Genomic DNA, 23,790 nt, shown 5'->3' with positions numbered 1-23,790 from the left:
TGTCATATGTTGTTTAACATCTGCTAGGACTCAACATTCCCTGAGGGCACAACCTGGGTCAGTGCAGTGGAATCCTCAGCACTTACAGGAGCCGGCGAGTGAAGAAATGACTACGCCCTTATCGGTGGACACAGGTACTCTAAAACCTATTTTACTTATGGCTGGCCATAGTGGCTCACACCTGTAATCTCAGTGCTTTGGGAGGCTGAGGTGGGAGGACCGCTTGAGGCCAGACGTTTGAGACTAGCCTTAGCAACACTGCAAGATCCTATCTCTACAAAAAATAAAAAATTAGCCAGGCGTGGTGGCATGTGACTGTAGTCCCAGCTACTTGAGAGGCTGAAGCAGAAGGATCACTTGAGCCCAGGAGTTTGAGACCGGCCTGGGCAACATAGTAGACCCTGTCTGTACAAAAAATTAAATAAAAAAAAAATTAGCCAGGCACGGTGGTGGATACCTGTGATCCCAGCTACTCGGGAGGCCAAGACGGTAGGATTGCTTGAGCCCAGGAGCTTGAGGCCGCAATAAACTATGACTGTGCCACTGCACTCCAGCCTGGCTGACAGAGCAAGACTTTGTCTCAAAAAAGAAAAAGAAAAAGAAAAGCAAAAAAGAAAAACCCCAAAGACAAAACACTACAAGAGGCAGAAAAAGAGTGGGAGACAAAAATAGAAACAAAGGCAACAAATAGAAAACAGTGAAAACAAAAAAAGGCAGCTATTAATCCAATTATATCAACATCCCTTTGCATATCAATGGTCCAAATGAACCAACTGAAAGAGATTGTCAGAGAAGAGCAAGAAACAAGATGTAACTATATGTTGCTTACAAGAACTACACTTTAAAGACGTATGTATTAAAAGCGAATGGATAAAGAAAGATCTACTATGCCAACACTAATCAAAAGAAAGCAGGAGTCTCTATGTTAATTTCAGACAGTACAGGCTTCAGAGCAAGGAAAAGTCATCAGGAATAGGCCAGGCACAGTGGCTCACACTTGTAATCCCAGCACTTTGGGAGGCCAAGGCGGACAGATCACCTGAGGCCAGGAGTTTGAGACCAGCCTGGCCAACACGACGATACCCTGTCTTCACTGAAATACAAAAATGAGCAGGGCGTGGTGGTAATCCCAGCCTGTAATCCCAGCTACTCTGCAAGCTAAGGCGTAGGAATCACTTGAGCGTGGGAGGCAGAGGTTGCACTGAGCCGAGATCCCTGCACTCCAGCCTGGTTGACAGAGACCCTGTTTCAAAAAGAAAAGAAAAAAGAAAAGAAAAGAAAAAGAAAAGTCATCCGGGATAAGGACAGGGCATTACATAATGATTAAGGAGTCAATACTCAAAGAAGACATAATGGTCCTTAACATGTATGATCCTAGCAAGAGAACATCAAAATATGTGAGGGAAAAAGCGATAGCACTGCAAGGAGAAACTATTACAGTTGGCAACTTCAGTGTTCCTCTATCAGAAATTGACAGATCCAGCAGGCAAAAATCTGTAACTCAGTAACACCCTCTATAACTGGATATAATGGAAACCTATAGACTATTTCATACAATGACAGCAGAAATAAAAAGAAAAACACTTTGGTTTTTCCCATATCTTAGGCTGGTGAGCAGTGGCACGATCACAGCTCACTGCAGCCTTGAACTCCTGGGCTCAGGAGATCCTCCCGCCTGAGCATCCTTTCTAGTTGGGACTGCAGGTGTGTACCTGGCCAATTTTCTTTCTTTTTTAAAAATTTTTTTCATCATGGAGCTCAAAATGTCATAATTTTTTTAAATTTACTTTTCTGTAGAGATGAGATCTTGCTATGTTGCCCAGGCTAGTCTTGAACTCCTGGCCTCGAGCAATCCTCCTACTTCAGCCTCCCAAAGTTCTAGGATTACAGGTGTGAGCCTGAGTCACCATGCCCAACCACAAATTTTTTTTTATTTTTTGAGATGGAGTTTCACTTTTGTTGCCCAGGCTGGAGTGTAATGGCACGATCTCAGCTCACTGCAACCTCCGCCTCCCGGGTTCAAGAGATTCTCCTGCCTCAGCCTCCGGAGTAGCTGGGATTACAGGCATGCGCCACCATGCCTGGCTAATTTTGTATTTTTAGTAGAGATGGGGTTTCTCCATGTTGGTGAGGCTGGTCTCCAACTCCCGACCTCAGGTGATCCGCCCACCTTGGCCCCGCAAAGTGCTGGGATTACAGGCGTGAGCCACCAAGCCTGGCCCAAATAAAATGTGGTGTTTTTTTGTTTGTTTGTTTGTTTGTTTGAGATAGAGTCTTGCTATGTAGCCCAGGCTGGAGTGCAGTGGCACGATCTCAGTTCACTGCAACCTCCGCCTCCTGGGTTCAAGCGATTCTCCTGCCTCAGCCTCCCAAGTAGCTGGGACCACAGGTGCGTGCCAACATGCGCAGCTAACTTTTTGTATTTTTAGTAGAGACAGGGTTTTACCATGTTAGCCAGGATAGTCTCGATCTCCTGACCTCGTGATCTGCCCACCTTCGCCCCCCAAAGTGCTGGGATTACAGGCGGGAGCCACCATGCCCAGCCTATAGATACTTTAAAAAACATTTTATTTGTCACGGGTGCCAGGTGAGCGACCACGCCTGGCAATGATGAGTTTTATCTGGGCTGTTATACATCTGAGAAACATCCAGGGATGGCGCCCAAGAGGCATTTGGAGCTCAGAGAAGAGGTCAAATGTGGACTTGGTGGGGTTGGGGAGGCTCTTGGGGCTGTGGGAGTGGTTCCTGAACTGTGATCCCCACTGTCCCCCAACTTACATACCCAGAACAGCCAGGCTTGGGTAATAGTAGGATCTCTCACCCTCAAAGGGCCAAACTGGGCAGAACTCAGGGCTTCCTTTTTTTTTTTTTTTTTTTTTTTTTTTTTTGAGATGGAGTCTTGCTCTGTTGCCCAGGCTGGAGTACAGTGGCACAATCTTGGCTCACCGCAACCTCTGCCTCCCGGGTTCAAGCGAGTCTCCTGCCTCAGCCTCCCGAGTAGCTGAGATTACAGGTTCGTGCCACCATGCCTGGCTAATTTATTGTATTTTTTTTTAGTAGGAATGGGATTTCACCATGTTAGCCAGGCTGGTCTTGATCTCCTGACCTCAGGTGGTCCTCCTGCCTGGGCCTCCCAAAGTGCTGGGATTACAGGCATGAGCCACCGCGCCCAGCCAGGGCTTCCTTTTTAGGATCCAAAGTTAGGGACAAGCTCGGGCCACCCTGGCAGGTCTCTTAGCCCTGGAAGGATCTGACTGACCATAATTAGTGAGTCTTTTCACTCTAGTGACACCAAGATATTCCAGGTCCCAGCTTGGTAGTGCCAGGAGCCAGCAAAGAGTCCACTCAGTGGAGCTCAGGGACCAGCAAGGACGGGCACAGACAGGGGCAGAGGTCATCAAGAGAGCAGGCATGGCTTAATAGCCATCCTAGGGATGTGAAGGGTGTGTCATTGTGGGTTCAACATGCATTTCCCTAATGACAAATGAAGTTGAGCATCTTTCAGGAGCTGTGAGCCATTTGTATACCTTATTTGGGGAAAAGTCTTTTAGGATCCCTTGCCCATTTTTAAATTGGGTTGTTTGTGTTCTAGTATTGAATTCTGTGAGTTCTTGTGTATTCTGGATATGAAACTCACCAGATTTATTATTTGCAAATATTTTCTTCCATTCTGTAGGTTGTCTTTTCACTTTCTTGAAAGTGTCCTTTGATGAGCAAAAGTTTTAATTTTGATAAAATACAATTTATCCTTTTATTGCTTGTATTTTCAGTATCATATCAAAGGTTCCATTGCCAAATACAAGGCATGAAAATGTACCCCTACATTTTTTATTTTTATTTAATTATTGTTCTTTGTTTGTTGGTTGTTTCTGGTTTTTATTCTTTGAGACAAGATCTTGCTCTGTGGCCCAGCCTGGAGTGTAGTGATGTGATCTCTGCTCACTGCAGACTTGACTTCTTGGGCTCAAGTGATTCTCCTGCCTGGGCTTTCCAAAGTGCTGGGATTACAGGCGTGAGCCGCCACACTCAGCCATTTTTTTTTTCTTTATCAAGATTTTTTTGGCCATTCTAGATCATTTGCAATTCCATATGAATTTTGAAATCAGCTGGTGAATCCCTTTAATGAATGTTTTATTTCAGTTACTATACTTTTCTTTTTCTTTTCTTTCTTTTTTTTTTTTTTTTTTTTTTTTTTGAGACGGGAGTTTCACTCTTGTCGCCCAGGCTGGAGTGCAGTGGCATGATCTTGGCTCACTGCAACCTCCACCTCCCAGGTTCAAGCAATTCTCCTGCCTCAGCCTCCCGAGTAGCTGGGATTACAGGTGCCCGCCACCATGCCTGGCTAATTTTGTATTTTTAGTAGAGATGGGGTTTCACCATGTTGGTTAGGCTGGTCTCAAACTCCTGACCTCAGGTGACCCATCTGCTTCAGCCTCCAAAAGTGCTGGGATTACAGGTGTGAGCCACTGCACCCGGCTATTTTAGTTACTATACTTTTCAACTTCATAATTTCCATTTGTTTTTTCTTTATAATTTCGATTTTTTTTTTTGATTCAGAGTCTTGCCCTGTCGCCCAGGTTGGAGTGCAATGGTGCAATCTCAGCTCACTGCAACCTCTACCTCCCAGGTTCAAGGGATTCTTCTGCCTCAGCCTCCTGAGTAGCTGGGATTATAGGCATGCACCACTATACCCGGTTAATTTTTTTTTTTTTTTAATCTTTAGTAGAGACAGGGTTTCACCATGTTGGCCAGGCTGGTCTCGAACTCCTGACCTCGTGATCCACCCGCCTTGGCCTCCCAAAGTGCTGGGATTACAGGCGTGAGCCACCGTGCCTGGCAATTTCTATCTTTTTATTGGTATTCTCTATTTGATGAAACACCATCATCATACATTCCTTTATTTAGTCACAGTTTCCTTTGGTTTTATGAACATGTGTATAATGGCTACTTTAAAGTCTTTTTCTGATAAATCAACATGTGCCCTCTCACAGGCAGTTTCCTTTGCCTGCATTTCCCCCGATCTATGGGTCATGCTTTCCTGTTTTTTAAATTTTTTGCATGCTTCATATTTTTTTGTTGTTGGAAACAGGACATTTAAATAATGCATTGTAGCAATTCTGGGTATGAGTCTCCCCTGTCCTGGGCTTGTTATTATTTTCTTGTTTATTTGTTTAGTGACTGGCTGGATTATTTTAGTGAAGTCTGTTTCTTCCCTACGATGTTCAGCTTCTAAGGTCGTTCTCAGGGGGCCCAGCTTTGAGTATACCTGCAATTACCCTGGGATGACAGTGGTTTTGGAAGGCTCTCTTCCTCTTTCCCTGACCATAACTCAGCTGTTAAGCTATGCAAATTTTCTTTTCCTTTTTCTTTCTTCTTTTTTTTTTTTTTTTTGGAGATGGAGTCTCGCTCTGTCGCCCAGGCTGGAGTGCAGTGGCACAATCTCGGTTCACTGCAACCTTTGCCTCCCGGGTTCAAGCATTCCTCTGCCTCCGCCTCCCAAGTAGCTGAGATTACAGGCACCTGCTACCACGCCTGGCTAATTTTTGTATTTTTTGTTTTTTAGTAGAGACGGGGTTTGACTATCTTGGCCAGGCTGGTCTTGGACTCCTGACCTCATGATCCACCCACCTCAGCCTCCCAAAGTGTTGAGCTTTTAGGCGTGAGCCACTACACCCAGCCCTTCTTTTTCTTAATCCTTGCTTGGTTGAAATAAGCTCTGCAAGTTGCCAATGGATTGCTTTATAATTTCCTATAATGCCCGGCTCTACACACTGATCCTATCAAGTTTGGCTCCTTGGAAGGAATAGTGTGTGAGGTCCATGTCTGCTATTTGTTCTGACATCAGGAGGGCTCCCTCTGCTGGTGCTATTCCCTGTTCTCTCCTGTAAATGAGCAGCCTAGAGTTCAGCTTGTGTCTTGAATCTTCTCCCAATTATCTCTCACCATAATCTCTACTATTCTCAAAAGCACCTTTTGGGCCAGGTGCGGTGGCTCATGCCTGTAATCCCAGCACTTTGGGAGGCTGAGGTGGGCGGATCACCTGAGATCGGGAGTTCGAGACCAGCCTGGTCAACATGGTGAAACCCCGTCTCTACTAAAAATAAAATAAAATAAAAAAATTAGCTGGGTGTGGTGGTGGCACCTGTAATCCCAGCTACTCGGGAGGCCGAGGCAGGAGAATTGCTTGAACCCAGGAGGTGGAGGTTGCAGTGAGCGGAGATCACATCACTGTACTCTTAAACAAACCTAACCAAAATCAAAACAAAAGCAACTTTTGCCTTGAATTCCTTCATTCTCTGTAGCAAATGAGGTCAGTTGCTTTGGGAAGAGATTAGGAAGTCTCTTTTTTATGGCCTGTTTCTTCATTAGGCAAAAATCTCTCTGAGCCAGGGCCCTGGAGCTGGGGGTGGAGACTTTGGAAAGCTTCTCTCTGAGTGACACCCTGCGCTAGGGGCTGAGGACTTGGTGGGAGTGGGGACAATGGCCGAGGTCCTCAAAGTTTGCCTCTCCTGTTGTCGAGCCACTTCCACATGAGCCAGGGCCGGAGTGATCAGGACCCCAGCACTCTCAGCACACTGCACCCAAGGCAGAGTCTCTGTTCCTTGAGGGGGCTGGGTGCAAGAAGGGGGCCCCCAATTCTTGGCTACACTCAACCAGGACTTAGTCTCAGCAACAGGTGGCTGGGAGTAGAATAGGAAATTGATGTCCTGTTCTTCTGGGAGGAAAGCCCTCCTTCTGGGAGCTAGGGGCAGAGGGAGCCCTGTTTCCTTGGTCTGGAGGCAGCAGGGGACCCCATGTTCTTGCCTGCAGCTGTCCAGAGTGGAGTCTCAGCCTCACTGAGCTGAGAGGAAGGGCAAGAGGGGCCATGATCTCAGTGCAAACACCATGGCCTCACCTTTTTAAACCAAATATTCATAGATGTTCATGAATCCATGTTTCTTCATTTCCGTTTTCTTTTTTTTTTCCAGACAAAGTCTCGCTCTCAGATGCGGGAGTATGATGGTGTGATCATAGCTCACTGTCACCTTGAAATCCAGGATTCAAACGATCCTCCCACCTCAGCCTCCTGAGTAGCTGGGATTACAGGTGTGAGCCACCATGCCTGGCCTATTTTTGTTGTTGTTTATTTTTGTAGAGATGGGGGTCTCACTATGTTGTCCAGGCTGGTCTTGAACTCCTGGGTTCAAGCATTCCTCCTGCTTCAGCTTCCCAAAGTGCTGGGATTACAGGTGTGAGCCACCATGCCTAGCCTGTTTCTTCATTTTCTTTTTTTTTTTTTCTGAGACAGAGTCTCCCTCTGTCACCCAGGCTGGAGTGCAGTGGCACGATCTCTGCTCACTGCAATCTCCACCTCCTAGGCTCAAGTGATTCTCCTCCCAAGTAGCTGGGACTACAGGCATGCACCACCATGCCTGGCCAATTTTTGTATTTTTAGTAGACACGGGGAGGCGGAGGTTGCAGTGAGCTGAGATCATGCCACTGCACTCTAGTGCAGGCAACAGAAGCAAAACTCTATCTCAAAAAAAATTTTTTTTCAGGGAGTTCTCTCAGGTGTTTCAGCCAATCTCCGATGATAAAAAGTTCCCCAGTCAGCCTCTTTGGAGTGTACCAGGGTCTAGTAGTCTAGTCCAGTCTAATAATTACAGGACTCAAACTGCATTGAAATTGCAGTTTCCATTCCATCTCATGATCCTTAACATAATCACACCGGCAAAGTCCCTCTTGTCATATAAGGGAACATTCCAAGTTCTTGGGATCAGGACCTGGATGTCTTCAGGGCCATTACTCAGCTGATCACAGGGGGTTAGGGTTTCAGCACTGAGACAGTGGCTGGGTCTGCCCTGGCCTGGTGTGGCCTGTGGCCAGTGATGAGTTTTCCTCCTGTGAGCAGCTTTTGAGGGACCTCCATAAACCAAAACCAAAATCCTAAGCCCCTTAACTATCCGAATGGACTCCTTCTCTCGGCATGGGCATTCCAAAGTTAACCTGAAAATGAGGCCAGGCGCGGTGGCTCACGCTTGTAATCTCAGCACTTTGGGAGGCCGAGGCGGGCGGATCACGAGGTCAGGAGATCGAGACCACGGTGAAACCCCGTCTCTACTAAAAATACAAAAAAAAAAAAAAAATTAGCCGGTGTGGTGGTGGGCGCCTGTAGTCCCAGCTACTCGGAGAGGCTGAGGCAGGAGAATGGCGTGAGCTTGCAGTGAGCCGAGATTGCGCCACTGCACTCCAGCCTGGGCGACAGAGCGAGACTCCGTCTCAAAAAAAAAAAAAAAAAAAAAAAAAAAACCTGAAAATGAGTTCAGGATATGATGGGAAGGGGGAGCTTGACATGCCTCGTTATAACCTCCTCACTTTTGGAACTACTGATAGAACAGACTCTTTAAGTCCGATAAGAAACATTTACACTCTATTCTCTCTGAAGCCAGCTACCTGGAGGCTTCATCTGCATAATAAAATCTTGGTTTCCAAAACTCCTTATTTTGTTTTTTTATTTTTTTGAGATGGGGTTTCGCTTTTGTTGCCCAGGCCGGAGTATAATGGGGTGATCTCGGCTCACTGCAACCTCCACCTCCTAGGTTCAAGCAGTTCTCCTGCCTCAGCTTCCCAAGTAGCTGGGATTACAGCTGTGCACCACCACTCCTGGCTAATTTTGTATACATATTTTTTGAGACGGAGTTTCACTCTTGTCGCCCAGGCTGGAGTGCAGTGGCATGATCTTGGCTCACTGCAACTTCCGTCTCCTGGGTTCAAGTGATTCTCCTGCCACAGCCTCCCAAGTAGCTGGGATTATAGGCACTCGCCCACCACGCCTAGCTATTTTTTTATTTTTAGTGGAGGCTGGGTTTCACTGTGTTGGCCAGGCTGGTCTCAAACTCCTAACCTCAGGTGATCCACCCACCTTGGCCTCCCAGAGTGCTGGGATTACAGGTGTGAGTCACCATGCCCAGCCTAATTTTGTATTTTTGGTAGAGACAGGGTTTCACCATGTTGGTCAGGCTGGTCTCGAACTCCTGGCCTCAAGTGATCTGCCTGCCTTGACCTCCCAAAGTGCTGGGATCACAGGCGTGAGCCACCACGCCTGGCCCAAGCCTCCAGCTTCTGATGGCCCCTCGTTCCAGGCCCCAGCGTCTGCCTCATTTGAGGTGCTGCATTCTTCAAGGGTCCTCTCAGTCAAGTCCCATTTGTGGGGTCCTCTCTGGTCTCCCGGAATCAGGGCAGATTTACCCTCCAACAAAGCTTTGCTGCTTACCTCACTCGACTTCCTGAGCTCGCTGTACAGTAGGCAGCCCAGGCTCCCAGCTCTGGCCTGAGCCACCTTGGGCAGGAATCCTCTGGGTTGAGGCCATGCGGTGAAGGAGTTGTAGGCATGGTTTGGCCCTCAGGCCTGCCTGGGTTTGAAACCCAGCCCTGCCACCTACTATTGGTCACTTACCTCTTTGTAAAGGACTTGGCAGAAAATAAGTACTTCTAAAACACATAAAAATAAACCAGGCATCTGTCCCACCGCCCCAGGGGACACACATTCAGCTTCATAAGGGGAAGTCCTCCTCCCCTCATATGGCTGGAAGCACCTCAAAACTAGGCGGGGGCAGATCCCAACCCCTCCATTGCATCATTCTTCTTTTTTTTTTTTTGAGACAGAGTCTCACTGTCGCCCAGACTGGAGTGCAGTGGCGCGATCTTGGCTCACTGCAGTCTCTGCCCCCCGGGGTTCACACCATTCTCCTGCCTCAGCCTCCCGAGTAGCTGGGAATACAGGCGCCTGCCACCTCACCCGGCTAATTTTTTGTATTTTTAGTAGAGACGGGGTTTCACTGTGTTAGCCAGGATGGTCTCGATCTCCTGACCTCGTGATCCGCCCGCCTCGGCCTCCGAAAGTGCTGGGATTACAGGCGTGAGCCACCGCGCCCAGCCCAATGCATCATTCTGAGGCTTTGAAACCTCAGCTGCAACAGAGCCGGAAAGAGGGGCCTTATAACATCCTGTCACCCTGGGGGTTGGGGGCAGCCAGAAGGCAGGGGTCTTTGAGTAGAGGGCAGCGTGGAGAAGCCCTGGAGTGGAGCTAGGTGAGGCCAGGGCCAGTTCCATCCTACCTGGTTGGCTCAGGGTCTCCAGAGTGGGCGGTGGGCAGCTGTCATCTTCTTTTCTCTCAACTATTTTTTTTTTTGAGATGGAGTCTTGATGTGTCACCCAGGCTAGAGTGCAATGGTGCAATCTTGGCTCACTGCAACTTCCATCTCCCAGGTTCAAGTGATTCTTCTATTATTGGCCAGAAGGTCAGGGTGTGTTCATAGAATGAAGGGTCCATGTCGAAAGGATAAGGAGACAGCTTGAAGGAAACCCCACTGGCCCAATCGGGCATTTTAAGCATCAAAATAAATATGATAGTAATGGATTATAATCCAGTGGCTAAAATATGAAACCATGAGTCCATATTAATATAAATGAAGGAAGAAAAACTTCTTTATGGGAAAAAAAAATGTGACTTCACACTGATTCATCCAGTGTCCATGCAACACCGCAGGGCTCTGCCTAGTTTTCCTTCCACGTCTGTGTCTCCCTTCTTTCCCAGGGAGATCCCTGGTTCCAAACAACATAGCTGTGTCTGTCCATTTGTGCTCTATCCTGCAACACTGGCAAAACAGTTTCAGAATTGCTACACTGATAACACTGCTCATAACAAACCCACTAAGGAAAGGTAGAGATTTATTTACAGTTCTCTTTTTTTTTTTTTGAGAGGGAGACTCGCTCTGCCACCCAGGCTGGAGTGCAATGGTGCAGTCTCAGGCAGGAGGATCGCTTGAGTCCAGGAATTCAAGACCAGCCTTGGTAACATGGTGAAAACCCATCTCTACTAAAAATACAAATAATTAGCCAGAATGGTGGTGGGCACCTGTAGTCCGAGCTACTCTGGAGGCTGAGGTGGGAGGATTGCTTTGAGCCTGGATGGATCCTCGGCTCACTGCAACCTCTGCCTTCCAGGTTCAAGCAATTCTTGTGCCTTAGCCTTCTCAGTAGCTGGGATTCCAGGCACGTGCCACCACACCAGGCTAATTTTTCGTATTTTTAGTAGAGATGAGGCTTCACCATGTTGGCCAGGCTGATCTCGAACTCCTGAACTCCAGCGATCCGCCCATCTTGGCCTCCCAAAGTGCTGGGATTATAGGCATGAGCCATTGCGCCTGGCCTACAAGTCTTGTTGACCTTAGGACCAGAAGAGGTACCTTCTGAGCTGGGCTTTGATGGATGAATAGGAATCTCCTGGGAGCAGAAAGAGGAGAACACCAGGCAGAGGAACCACATGTGCAAAAGTCTGGAGTTGAAATGAGAGTTTGGTGTGGCCCCTTGCTGTGGCTGAAGCCCTAGGTTTGTTTAGAGTGAAGGGGATGACAAAGGATGAGAATGGGGGCTGTTTGTAGGGGCAGGTGGAGGTGGTGGATTGCAAGGGCCTTGAATGCCAGGTGAGGAGCTTGGGATTGAAGGAGCAGGAGGCAGGGCATCACAAGAGGCATCAGGGTTTAGGAAAAGATGGAGAGTCACTGGCAAATTGGTGAAGGGGGGCCAGCATCTGGTGCCATGAGACTCAGTGCCTGAGCCAGCAGGATGGCTTTGGCACTTCTCCAGGCACCTCACTTTTACGGATGATAAAACATGGGCACAAGGGGGTCCCACTCCCAGAGCTTCAGGGAGACTCCCCAAGGGCCATTCCTGGCACCTGGGGTCTGAGGTAGGGACTGAGCTGGCTCACAAGCCCTCCCTGTTCTGTGATGTGTCTGTTTCCTGTTTCTCCCCCATTAGGAGCAGTTTCAGTCTCAACTTCAAAAGAACAAACGCGCACTCAAAACAAAGGAAGACGGTCCTCGACTGCAGAGGAAGCAGGAAGCCATCGGCCCAGCTCTGAGCCCAGCTGCTGGAGCCCCGAGCAGCAGCATGGAGTCCGTGGCCCTGTACAGCTTTCAGGCTACAGAGAGCGATGAGCTGGCCTTCAACAAGGGAGACACACTCAAGGTAAGGGGGCTGGAGCCTGCTGAGTTGGCCCCACATGGGGTGGGGGTGGATTTAGGAACCGGGGGCCTGGGACTGTCCCAAGCAGACTGTGGCCCCTGGAAGACAGGCCCAGCCTCTCCAGGTATTGGCTGTGCGACCCTGGACAAGCCACCTCTTCCCTCAGAGCCTCAGATTCTCCATCTAGGAAAGGGGGAGATAACTAATGACCCTCCTTTGGGGCTGATGGGAGGATTCGATGAGATATTACCACAGTGTCTGGCAGGAGTTAGTTCAACCCCCAGTTTTCCAGGAAAAAGTTTGAAAAGAAAATTGCTGAGAGAGGGAGACAATGAGAGCTAGAGAGAGAGAGACAGAGTATGGGAATGGAGAACAGAGCGAGAAAGAGGGAGAGAGAGAAGGCCTTAGGAAAGAAATAAGTACACATGCTAACCTAGTAGGGCTAAAATAGCTATGATGAAAGCGTCAAGGATGAGCTTCCCAATTGTGTGGAGAAAAGAGAAAATAGAGTCATACCACAGTTCATTTCTCCTTGTCTGGGCTGCTTTTGGCAGACATTGCAGCCTTCCAAGACGGTCTAGACAGATGGGCCTGTGGAATGTGTCTCTGGAAATGTCCTTGCTTAAAAGTTGGTGTATGAAAGCTATGCCCAGGATTCTGGGAGTGGCCATGCCAAGACGTGTGCACTGGAACTGCCAGTAAACCACACTAGGGAAGTGACTGCCCTTCCCTGGGCCTCAGTTTCCCCACTGGAGCAATGGGTGTTAGATTGGATGCTCCTCTGCGCTGAGCCCTGGGCGCTGCTCTTGGCCACAAGCTTCAAGCACAAGACAGGAGAGCTCCCTGTGCCATCACCCTGCTATAGCCAGGCCCTAAACTCAGCAGCACACCTCATGTCCCATTTAAGCAATGGGGACTGGCACCCCCATTTCACAGGTGACTAAACTGAGGCACAGGGAGGCAACATGACCTGCTCGGTATGGAGTCAGTTTTGAGCCTGTGTCCCTTTGGCTGTGGAACCTGCGCTTGGTCTGAACAGGTTGGGCTGGGGGTTGGGGTCCAGAGGGGGAAGAGCAATTCCTCCTTCTCTATGCTGGGGTGCTGGCACCTGGGGTCACTGCAGTGCTGGCTGTTGGCCTCGTGGACATATGGCCAGATGGACACAGGGCCAGGCTGAGCACTGGGGCTGTGAGCCCAAGGCATAACCCTCTGCGGGGATCCAAGTCTTGGTTTCTCATCTGAGAGCACTTCCAGGTCTCTAGACCCAAGTGTGGTGTTGGGAGGGAGTGGGGCAGTGATGAAATAGGAATGGGGTACGTGGGAGCTGTTGAGCCAGGCTTGGAGGGATCAAGTGGCTGGGGTGGAAGCTGAGCTCCGCGACCATCCTGTCCTCTCGTCTAGCAAGTGTTTTCCAGCACTCCCTGTGGGCCAGCCCCTGCCACAGCACTGCCTGCCTACAGATTGAGTCCAGCCTGGGAGAGTGGGTGATGAAGCCTGTTCTTCAAATCTGAACTTTGGTCTTGGATGAAAACTCTGGCTCATGGACTCACTCTGGACAAATGGCCCCAAACATCACCTCCCTGGGACAAATCCTCCCTCCCTGATGGGCCAGGCGTTTCTGGGTGCATGCACCCCGCTGCTGTTGGCTTCACTCCCATCTCTGCACGAGCGGCCTGGATGATGAGACCCAGACTCAGGAACCTTGACATCTCCATGGGAAAGGGTGACGGTCCAGAGCCAACACAGCCAGCCCTGGGCTCCCCGAACCTACTTTCTGCAGCCTGTCATTGTCTTGTCAGCAACTCTGGCAAAACCTACCTGAAGCCCCTCCTCCAGCCCAGGCCTCCATTGTCACTTACCTGGGCTTGCGTGGTGGCTCCCAAGGCCTCCCTGTGACACCCCCTGCTCCCCAGCCCAGTCTCCATGCAGTGGCCATGACTCAGAGCCTGGTCCTCCCCCGTACATCTCGTGACACCTGCTCCTCCCTCCCTCAGCTCCAGACACCCTGGCCTCCTTTCTGTTTCAGAGACAGAGCTTGGCCCCACCTCAGAGCCTTGGCACTGGCTGTTCTGTCCACCCTGGACACTGTTCCCTACATTTTCTTACTGCTGGTTCCTTCTTGTAATTCAGGTCTCAGCTTCCATGTCACTTCTTCAGAGAGGCCTTTCTGGACCACCCCACCTGTCCCGTGTTGACAATCTCCCTGCTCCCACCCAACCAGACATTCTCCATCTGTCACCTGATGTCCATTTTTCACAGCACTTACTGCTCCATTAAACTACCTTGCTTATTCATTTCTTCCCTTGTTTATAGTCTGTCTCTGCCTACTAGAATGTGAGCCTCTTGTTCCCTGCTGTGTCATGCGGTGCCTGGCACACAGTAGGTGCTCAGTAAACAACTGTCAAGCAGCAACTGCATCGGGCTGGGATGGTAAAGTGGGGCAGCAGCCTGAGTGGAGGGCATCATGGGGGCAAAGGCTCAGGGGCAGGCCAAGTTCTGCCTTGGATACTCCTCCAGGGAGGAGTTGGCCTCTCTCCCTTGTGAGAATTCCCAGGTCTCAGAGGGTCTGGGGCTTTTGAACAATATTCACAGTAAGAAATCAGTTAACGTGAGGTCAAGAGATCAAGACCAGCCTGGCCAACATGGTGAAACCCCATCTCTCCTAAAAATACAAAAACGAGCTGGGCGTGGTGGCACACACCTGTAGTCCCAGCTACTTGGGAGGCTGAGGCAGGAGAATCGCTTGAACCCGGGAGGCAGAGGTTGCAGTGAGCTGAGATTGCACCACTGCACTCCAGCCTGGTGACAGAGTGAGACTCCATCTCAAAAAGAAAAAAGAAAAAGAAATCAGCCAACGTAACCAATGGGATATTCCTGGGTCCTCTGAGTGCAGATGACAAGGAGACAAAACGAAGCAGGTACTGCATGAGATATATTCCACCCAGTGTCCACACTGCTGCATGCAGGGCAGGCCATAAATGCACCCATTGGACAGATGAGGGAGGACTCTGAGGCCAAGGCCACAGAGAGAGTCAGAAGCAAACAGAATGTTCTGGAGCCCCAGGCTTCAGGACATCCTCCTGGAATCCATGGCTGTGGTATGTGGCCTACAGGCCCTCATTTTCTCCTTAGGTTGGGGGAGTTGTTTTGTTTTTTTGAGACGGAGTCTCACTCTGTTGCCCAGGCTGGAGTGCAATGGCGTGATCTTGGCTCACTGCAGCCTCCAGCTCCTGGGTTCAAGTGATTCTCCTGCCTCAGCCTCCTGAGAAAGTTGGGATTATAGGGGTGTGCCACCATACTTGGCTAATTTTTTTGTATTTTTAGTAGAGATGGGGTTTCACCATGTTGGCCAGGCTAGTCTCAAACTCCTGACCTGAGGTGATCCACCCTCTTCAGCCTCCCAAAGTGCTGGAATTACAGGCATGAACCACCACGCCCGGCCTGTTTTGTTTTGTGTTGAGCGAAAGTTTTCCTGAGTCAGCCACCTGCTTCCGTTCGCCCCTGGGTCTGCTGACCTGGCCCAGGCTGCAGGGGCAGGAAGGAAGGGGCTCAGCCAGCCTGGCCTGGTGGACAAAGCGGGGGTGGAGATGGGGGTGCAGAGGCCACCTGTGAGGGTGGGGCCTCAGGTCTGGGCCCCAGGAGGCCAATCTCAGCTACTCTTGGCAAAATGTCACTGCTGGAGTTGATGGCCCTGTATTGGCCTGCCCTGGGCCTTTGGTACCCCATGCCCAATTTTTTCTCTCAAGTACCCCTGAAGGATTGAGCTGACATTGGAACCTGCTCCAGGACTGACAGGAGAGATGTCCCCTCACAGGAGAGATGTCCCCTCAAGCTGGGGTCCAGTGACAAAGAGGACTGGAGGTGAAAATTGGTGGGCCAGGACCCCCTTGACCAGTGAGCCAAAAACCCCAGGCCTCAGAGTCCTGGCTGACCAAACAGGCTTTGCTTCTTCCCTGCTGTGTGGCCTTGGCCAAGTCACTTCCCCACTGGGTCTGTTTTGTTATCTGTAAAATAGCATTTGGTGATGTTGACCTTGGGGGCTATATGAGAATCGGGGACACATGGAAGGTGTGCCCAGGGAATGGAGGCAGGACCCCCGGCCTCATGCTGTGCCCCTCCCAGGCCCAGCCCCACCCCGCCTTGGTCACTTGGTTGCTCCCCCTCAGGGACTCCCACCCCCGCTCCGGCTATTTCAGTTCCTCCGGGCCCACCTGTGGGGTGATGGGGGCCTCACAGGCTCGGAAGAGGAGCCCGTGTGACCGAGCAGGCCATGCCAGGGCTGAGAACCAGTCTCAGACCAAAGGCCCCCTTATCTGCTCCCCAGAGCCTGACATCCCCTCACTGAATTGTCACCCCTGAGCTGTTTAAATGTGAGGGACCCTAGGTGACCACTGGTGGCCGTGCTCAGGCTGGGCCCCCCGACCTTTACCCCAAGGCTTAGTGCATGGCATGTAGGTGCTGTGGGCCCCCCAAACTGGGGGGCACAGCCCAGGAAGGAACTCAGGTCCCCAGTTCTGCTTCTGCCAACCCCATGGTCCACAGGGCTCCTGGTGTGAGAGCCTGAGAATCCACCTTCAGCCACCCCAAGCCTCCTACGAGTCCCCGACTGTGCCTCCCTTGGAGTCTGTGAATCACCTGAGGATGGGCTGTCCTGGGGCCAGGGGATGGGCAGCACTGAGGAACAAGGGGTTCTAATTCAGCCCTTGTGACCGTGGGCAAGTCCCGTCCCAGGCCCCCAGCCCTTCTCTGTGAGTAGGCACAGAAGCTGGTGCAGGCGAGGCCCGCCTGGGGCCTGGTGTGCAGTGGGACCTCCGGGGGTGACAGTTGTTCCTTCTCAGTGACTGAGTGGCTTTGTGTCTCCTGCCCACAGATCCTGAACATGGAGGATGACCAGAACTGGTACAAGGCCGAGCTCCGGGGTGTCGAGGGGTTTATTCCCAAGAACTACATCCGCGTCAAGCCCCATCCGTGAGTGGACACCCCCCATCCCATCCCTGTGGCGCTCTCTCTCCTGGCCATGGGACCCCCTCACTCCTGGGCCTCTGTCCATCTGTCTAGGGCCCCTAGGCTCCACAGAGGCCACCAGCCTGCGCAGGCATAGGAGACTGAGTTCTGAGGACTTAACCAGAGTGGGGGCAGAGTCAGGGCAAGCCCAGTCTTCGACACTGAGGACCTGAGCCACTGGAGAATGTCCAGGAGATCCCTGAGAGAGGACAAGGCCCTGGGCTTTCAGCTGGCTGTGCCACTGGCTGCTGTATGGCCTCAGGCAGGTCCCTGCCCTCTGTTCCTCAGTTTTCCTATCTATAACTCAAGGAGGGCAGATGCTCCAATCTCTTCAGGGTGGAGGGTTCTAGAGCTCTTGCTGAGAGCTGGCCCGGCCCTGGGTGGTGGCTGGGAGAGGGCTGGGCAGGAAGCAGACCCTGTAGGCCCTGCCTTTGGGGTCTGGGGGGGAATTGGACATTGGCAAAGCAGAGTCTGGGACCAGGGTGGAGCAAGAACTGGGCCTGGGGCCCAGCTGTCCTGGGGCCTGGGACCTTCCAGCCTAGGGATGTCCCAGGTTAGGCTCTGGGCAGGTGGCAGCCAACACTGCTGCCCTGAGAATGGCTGGGGCAGGGCCCAGCCTCAGAACAGGCATGGGGCCCAAGAAATCTATGCAAACCAACTGGATATGCTTTAAATGACAGCTGAAGCAGCCCCAAGATACAGCCAGTTAGTCATTCACTAAACACTGGCCACAATTCCAGGGGACCCAGCCTGGGTGATGCTGGAAACACAAGGGGTCAGAGCAGCTGTGTTCTGAGGGAGAAAGAGGACATGAAGGACATACTACATGGGAAGACAGTGAGCGTTAAGGTGATTTCCCAGGGAAGGCTTCTCAGAAGAGGTGGCAATGAATGAGGTTTTGAAGGATGTGTAGGAGTTGGTTAAGTAGAAAAAAAGAAAGGCATCCTTGGGAGAGGGTCAGGATGAGCAAAGGGAGAGCAGTGAGAGAGAACTTCTGGCGTGTGGGACTGGCAGGAGGACCCCAAACGCCAAGCCATGTGGGGAGCCATGGAGGTGTTATGGTAGGACTCAGTCGGATATGGAGACAGGTGACAGGGCCAAGCAGGCTGAGGGACAGTTTGGGAGCTGAGATGTGTGTGTGGCTGTGCGGTGGGAAGGGAAGGAGGTGCAGGGCCAGGGTGGGGCATGAGAGGTATTTCCTCTTTATCTCTCTTTAAGTTAGTTCCAAAGCTGCCACCACCTCCAGCTTCCTGTGCTGGGCGAGGCCCCCTCCCACCCAGGTCCTCAGCCACCTGCCCAGGCTCCAGGCACTCCCAGCCTCCCCCACAGAGGCTGCAGCTTCCAGTCAGCATCTGGGGCTGCAGCCTGGGTTCCAGGCCCCACTATGTCCCACATGGTTGTGTGACATTGGGCAGGTTTCTGTGATCTTTCTGTCAATTAAGGGGGAGAGGGAGGGGGGTGCATGAAGAGGGAGAGAGATGAGAGAATCCAACCCAGGGCCACAAGCTGGAACCAGTGCCCCAGGCCCCTGTAAGCCAATGGGCACATCCAGACATGCCAGAGGGCATGAACAGGAGCAATCCCCCTGGGCCAAGCTGTCAGGGAGGGGCCTTCAGGTGGAGGAAAAGGCCTGGCAATGGCTGGAAGCCTGGCTGGCCTACAGCTGCTGAGAGGGTCGCATTTGCTGAGGCAGGGGAGAAAAGATGACAAAAGATCTCAGTGCCGGGCCAGGCCTGTTGGGATGCCAGTGGTCGAGGCAAGACTCTAGCAGGGCAGTTGGGAGCCATGGAGGGTTTCAGCCTCCCATGCCTCTGGGGTCATCTCTGGCCATTTGTGTCTGCGACACAGCAGGGATGGGGTCAGGCCCCTGAGTAATCTGCCTGAAGTGATGCCCAGGTGTGTCCTCGACTAACCTCAGCACCTGCTTTGCTCCCCAAAATAACTATGGGGAAACTCCAGCTCCATACCTGACTCAGCCCATAAAGGCCCCAGGTTTGTGGGGGCAGAGGGAAGTCTGGGGCCTCAGAAATTCAGAGGTAGGCCTCGTGCCTATGCCAGGCCCACTCCTTCCCTGGGCACCCCCCTCACCCCTGCCAACCCCAGGAGCCCCTGGGGGAGGCACAATGCACGCCAAGTGCTCCAGAGCCAGCCCCATCAGCAGGGGCCACAGCGGCACATGACCCAGCCTCACGGCCCATGGGAGTCAGGGATGGCTTCCTAGAGGAAGGGTGTGGCCTGCTGGGCCTGGAAGTTCAAGTGGATGTCTGCCAGGGAAGGCAGAGACAAGCCTGGCAGGGGTATGTGTGGGGGGAGCAGCAAACACCCGCGTACAAGCAGCTCATGCATCCTCCCAAGGCCCTAGGAGCTGAGCACCACCATCGCCATCTTTGAGATAAGCAGACAGAGGCAAAGAGAGGTTGAGTGCCCCTCCAGGATCTCACAGCTGGCACGAGGTGGAGTGGGACTGCAGCCGTGTGGCATGGCCCTGGGCTGGGACACCCTGGAGGGCAGTGGGGAAGCTCATAAGAACAGCTGTGGGACTGGGAGAGTCCCAGGCCATACACTTGCTATGCAGTCTTGTGGGGTGTGGGGTTGTCTCTGCCCCTATCTGGGCCTCGGTTTCCACATCAGTAAAACAGGGATGATGCGAGATGGCCACAAATGGAGTGACACTGGTGTGGGGGAAGGAGCCGGGCCCTGGGGGTTTCAGGAAGTGCTTTCTTCTTGCCTCCATCTGTCAAGCCATGGCGGGGGCAGGGCTGGCAGGGGACGTGGGAGACTTCTGGGAGGGTGTGACTGCGACGCTCTCTGAGGGCAACAGCCACCCACACACTGATGCCGCCTGAGGAGTTTTGTGGGTTCTTCGAAGAAATCTGCCCCCTCAGGAAACTCCCGCCCTGGGCCACACTGGGCACTGTTCCAGGACAGAGCTGGGGGCTTCCCGGTGGAGAAGCTCTCTGCAGCTCCCCCCCTCGTAACCCCAACCCTGGGCCCCTTATGCTCCCCTCCTGCTGCAGCCTGTGGCATTCACCTCTGGCCTTGAGACACCCAGGCTGACTGGGCACCTGCCTTCAGGTCTCCAAACCCCAGGAGACCCAGGCTGAGCTCTCTGGATGGTTGCCCTGAGCCCTATACCCAGCGGCTACCTTCCCCACACCCCCTCCCAGGAGGAAACTCGCTGGGACAGGGGCTGAGGGGCCCCCATTCGTTTGGGGGCAGCAGTGGTCTAGAATCTCATGTCTAGGAGTTCAGGCTTCTCCAGAAGCCATCCCTGAGACAGGAACCTGATAACAAGGAATTTATATAACAGTGGAAGAGGACAGGGAAGGCGGGGAGCCAGTGGGGCACACTGTTGGCGTCATCACTGCTGGGGGCAACCAGAGCTCCATCCGGCTGGGGACCAGGGCCAGCTGGAGACAGTACAGAATGCGCACCTAGGAGTCATCCCTCCGGAGGGCCAGGCCCTGGGGCGTCTACCCCTCTGCTCCATCAGTCACCACTGGGAGTCAGACTGTTCCTGGGAGCCTCAGCCTGCCCTGAACCCAGGCCAAATATGTCAATCACCAGAAAAAAAGTCCCGAGGTCTGTACTGAGCAGCCTTCATCCTGCCAAGGCCGGCGCTGGGACATGGCCAGGACACTAGCGGCATGTGCAGCACCGCACGCCTTCTGCACTCAGCCCCGAGGGCTCATCAACATCCGAAACAACAAGAAAAGCCCCGCCTGGCTTCCACCACCTGTGCCAAGCTCAGTCTGACTCAGAGAGAGGAGCATTTATGGAAGGAGTGAAGGGGAACATTCTGTCATGGTCCCACCATGAGACCTCTGGCTGCTCTGGGCCTCAGTTTCCCCATCTGAACAATAAAGGGGTCAGAGCCAAAGCTGGGCTAAAACACGAGTTAGGAAAGCCAGTCAGAGACCACACAGCCCCTCCAATGGTAGGTGTTCTAGTACTGCAGGCTGCTGTCACGGAATGCCATCCACTGGGTAGCTTATGAACAACAAACATTTGTTGCTCACTGTTCTGGAGGCTGAAGTTCAAGATCAAGGTGCCAGCAGATTCATGTCTGATGAGGCTACTTCCTGGTTCATAGACAGCTGTGTCTTTTAGCTGTGTCCTCACATGGCAGAGAGACAAGTGAGTTCTCTGGGGTCTCTTTCATAAGGGCACCAATCCCATTCATGGGGGCTGCTAATCACCTCCCAATGACCCCACCTTTAGCTGCTGTCACATGGGGGATTAGGTTTCAATATTTGAATTTTGGGGGACACAAAGTCAGCCTATAGCAGTGGCAAATTCCTGAAGAGGCCAGGGGCTACCAGGAGCTACCAGGAACCACACAGCAAGATCAGCAGGACTGGAAAAGGAGTTTCACTCCCAGACCCTGGGGATCTTGCAAGAGTCTAAGCATTTACCAGGCACCTTCTGCATACCCAGTTCCATTTGGTCAGCAGCAAAAGGAACTTGTGCCTGTGAAAAAAATTCAGGTGTCCTGAGACTGTGAAATGGGTATTTCCTCACCAGATCAAAGCTACTATTATTTTTGTCATGTTTTTATATTTTCGACTTAAAAAGTTTTTTTTTTTTTTGCCGGGTGCGGTGGCTCACGCCTGTAATCCCAGTACTTTGGGAGGCTGAGATGGGTGGATCACGAGGTCAGGAGATCAAAACCATCCTGGCTAACATGATAAAACCCTGTCTCTACTAAAAATACAAAAAAAAAAAAAAAAAAAATTAGCCGGGGCGGTGTCACACACCCGTAGTCCCAGCTACTCGGGAGGCTGAGACAGGAGAATCACTTGAACCCAGGAGGCGGAGGTTGCAGTGAGCCAAGATCATGCCACCACACTCCAGCCTGGACGGCAGAACAAGACTCTGTTTCAAAAAAAAAATGTTTGTTTGTTTGTTTGTTTTTGAGACGGAGTCTTGCTCTGTCACCCAGGCTGGAGGACAGTGGTGCAATCTCGGCTCACTGAAAGCTCTGCCTCCCGGGTTCATGTCATTCTCCTGCCTCAGCCTCCCCAGCAGCTGGGACTACAGGCGCATGCCGCCACGCCCGGCTAATTTTTTTGTATTTTCAGTAGAGACGGGGTTTCACCGTGTTAGCCAGGATGGTCTCGATCTCCTGACCTCATGATCCGCCCACCTCGGCCCCCTAAAGTGCTGGGATTACAGGCGTGAGCCATTGCGTCTGGCCAAAAGTTTTTTTTTAAGGAACAGGGGTGGGGGGGGGTCTCTATTCCCCAGGCTGGTCTCAAAGTCTTGGCCTCAAGTGATCCTCCCATCTCAGCCTCCTGAGTAGCTGGACTACGGTCATGCACCACTGAGCCTGATTTATTTTTTGACTTTGAAGAATCTACCATCTCAAAGGGAAAGTTAGACTGAGGTTGGCTGGGTTGTGGCTCACTGGAGTGTGACTTTTCTGTTTCCATAAGGGTGTGTGTGGCTGGCATGGTAGGAGAGGCTGGCCTCAGGAGCTAAAATGCTGGGATTGTGTTCCAGCTCCTGCCTGCCTCTGCTGTGTGATTGTGGGTGTATTGCTTCACCTCTCTGTGCCTCAGTTTTCCCATCTGTAAAATGGGTGCAATCACATCTCCCTTGTCTCAGACCTTGAACACCTGGCACAGGGTGGGAGGCTGGCTGACAGCCTGGTCTCACACTGCCTTCACCGGCTCCCTCTCTCCACAGGTGGTACTCAGGCAGGATTTCCCGGCAGCTGGCCGAAGAGATTCTGATGAAGCGGAACCATCTGGGAGCCTTCCTGATCCGGGAGAGCGAGAGCTCCCCAGGGGAGTTCTCTGTCTCTGTGAAGTGAGCTCTGGCCCTTGGGGGTGTGTGCAGAGGAGGGTGGGTGGGGGGTGGGCAGCATTTGAGCTGAGCCTTGGGGCCCGGGACGGGCTCACGGAGTAAGGGTGGAGGAATGGCATCCCTGCAGAGGGAGCTGTCCCGGCAGAGGCCTGGACACAGGCGGTGGTCTGGGCACCCCAGGGTGCAGCCCAGAGTAGTGGGGTGTGTTGGGAAAGCAGGCTCAGGCCAGCTGTGCAAGGCCTCGAATGCCAGGCTGAAGGTCCAGGCTTCTACAAGCATAGGAGCCATCATAGGTTCTTCATCAGGAGAGGGCGATGTCCAGAGTGGTGATGTGGCAAGAGACTGAGGGCAGGAGAGTGCTGAAATGCCCAGGGCGGGTGTCCAGGATGTGCTCCGCACAGGGTCCCACTCTGTGATATAGTTGGGAAGTTGTACCCTGAGGCCAGGCTGCCTGGGCTCAAATGCTGGTTCTGCCACTTCCTGGCTGTGTGAGCTTGGGCAAGTCACTTACCTTTTCTGTGCCTATTGCATGGAAGAAACAAGTTGGTATATTTAAAGCAATTAGAATAGTCCCTGGCATGGAGGCAGGGTGGCCGTGCTGGGGAACATCTGGCATTGTATTAGGGTGGCCCTCAGCTGTGGTGTGGCAGCCTCTGGGCAGCATAGAATCCAATCCTAAAGGGCCACCCTGGGGTGATTGAGGAATCCAGGCTGGAAGGTAGCAGCAGGAATGGGGGTGGGGGTAGACAGGGTCAGGCTCCTAGTTGGTCTCTGTCCTTCCTACTCTTAGGCCCTGGTAGAATCTAGATGCATTAATTCAAGGAATATTTATTGACTATGTGCCATGTGCTAGGATGCTCTAGGGGCGGGGGAAACCAAATGGGAAAAAAACAAAGTTGCTGCTGTCGTGGGTTTCAGTCTTAGTGACTGAACAAGAAAACACGTTAATACAGAATGAACCAAGGTGGT

General features: G+C 52.0%; 1 protein-coding gene across 3 annotated transcripts in view; it reads left to right on the top strand.

Moving 5' to 3' along the window:
* Nucleotides 1-23,790, top strand: part of GRAP (GRB2 related adaptor protein) — a 57,821-nt gene that overhangs the window by 20,184 nt on the left and 13,847 nt on the right. For 2 of the 3 annotated variants that reach the window (XM_030827192.1, XM_030827191.1), the window contains exons 2-4: nucleotides 11,803-12,012; nucleotides 16,880-16,977; nucleotides 22,702-22,824. In XM_030827192.1, the coding sequence (XP_030683052.1) occupies nucleotides 11,935-12,012; nucleotides 16,880-16,977; nucleotides 22,702-22,824 (299 nt within the window). In that variant the 5' untranslated portion in view covers nucleotides 11,803-11,934. Of the gene's footprint in view, nucleotides 1-7,067; nucleotides 7,087-11,802; nucleotides 12,013-16,879; nucleotides 16,978-22,701; nucleotides 22,825-23,790 lie in introns of those variants that run through there. The other variant, XM_030827196.1, reaches the window with a different exon arrangement.

Source organism: Nomascus leucogenys, chromosome 14 (assembly GCF_006542625.1).
Source record: "Nomascus leucogenys isolate Asia chromosome 14, Asia_NLE_v1, whole genome shotgun sequence".
Taxonomy (NCBI): domain Eukaryota; kingdom Metazoa; phylum Chordata; class Mammalia; order Primates; family Hylobatidae; genus Nomascus; species Nomascus leucogenys.
This window is presented reverse-complemented; position numbering and strand designations above follow the sequence as displayed.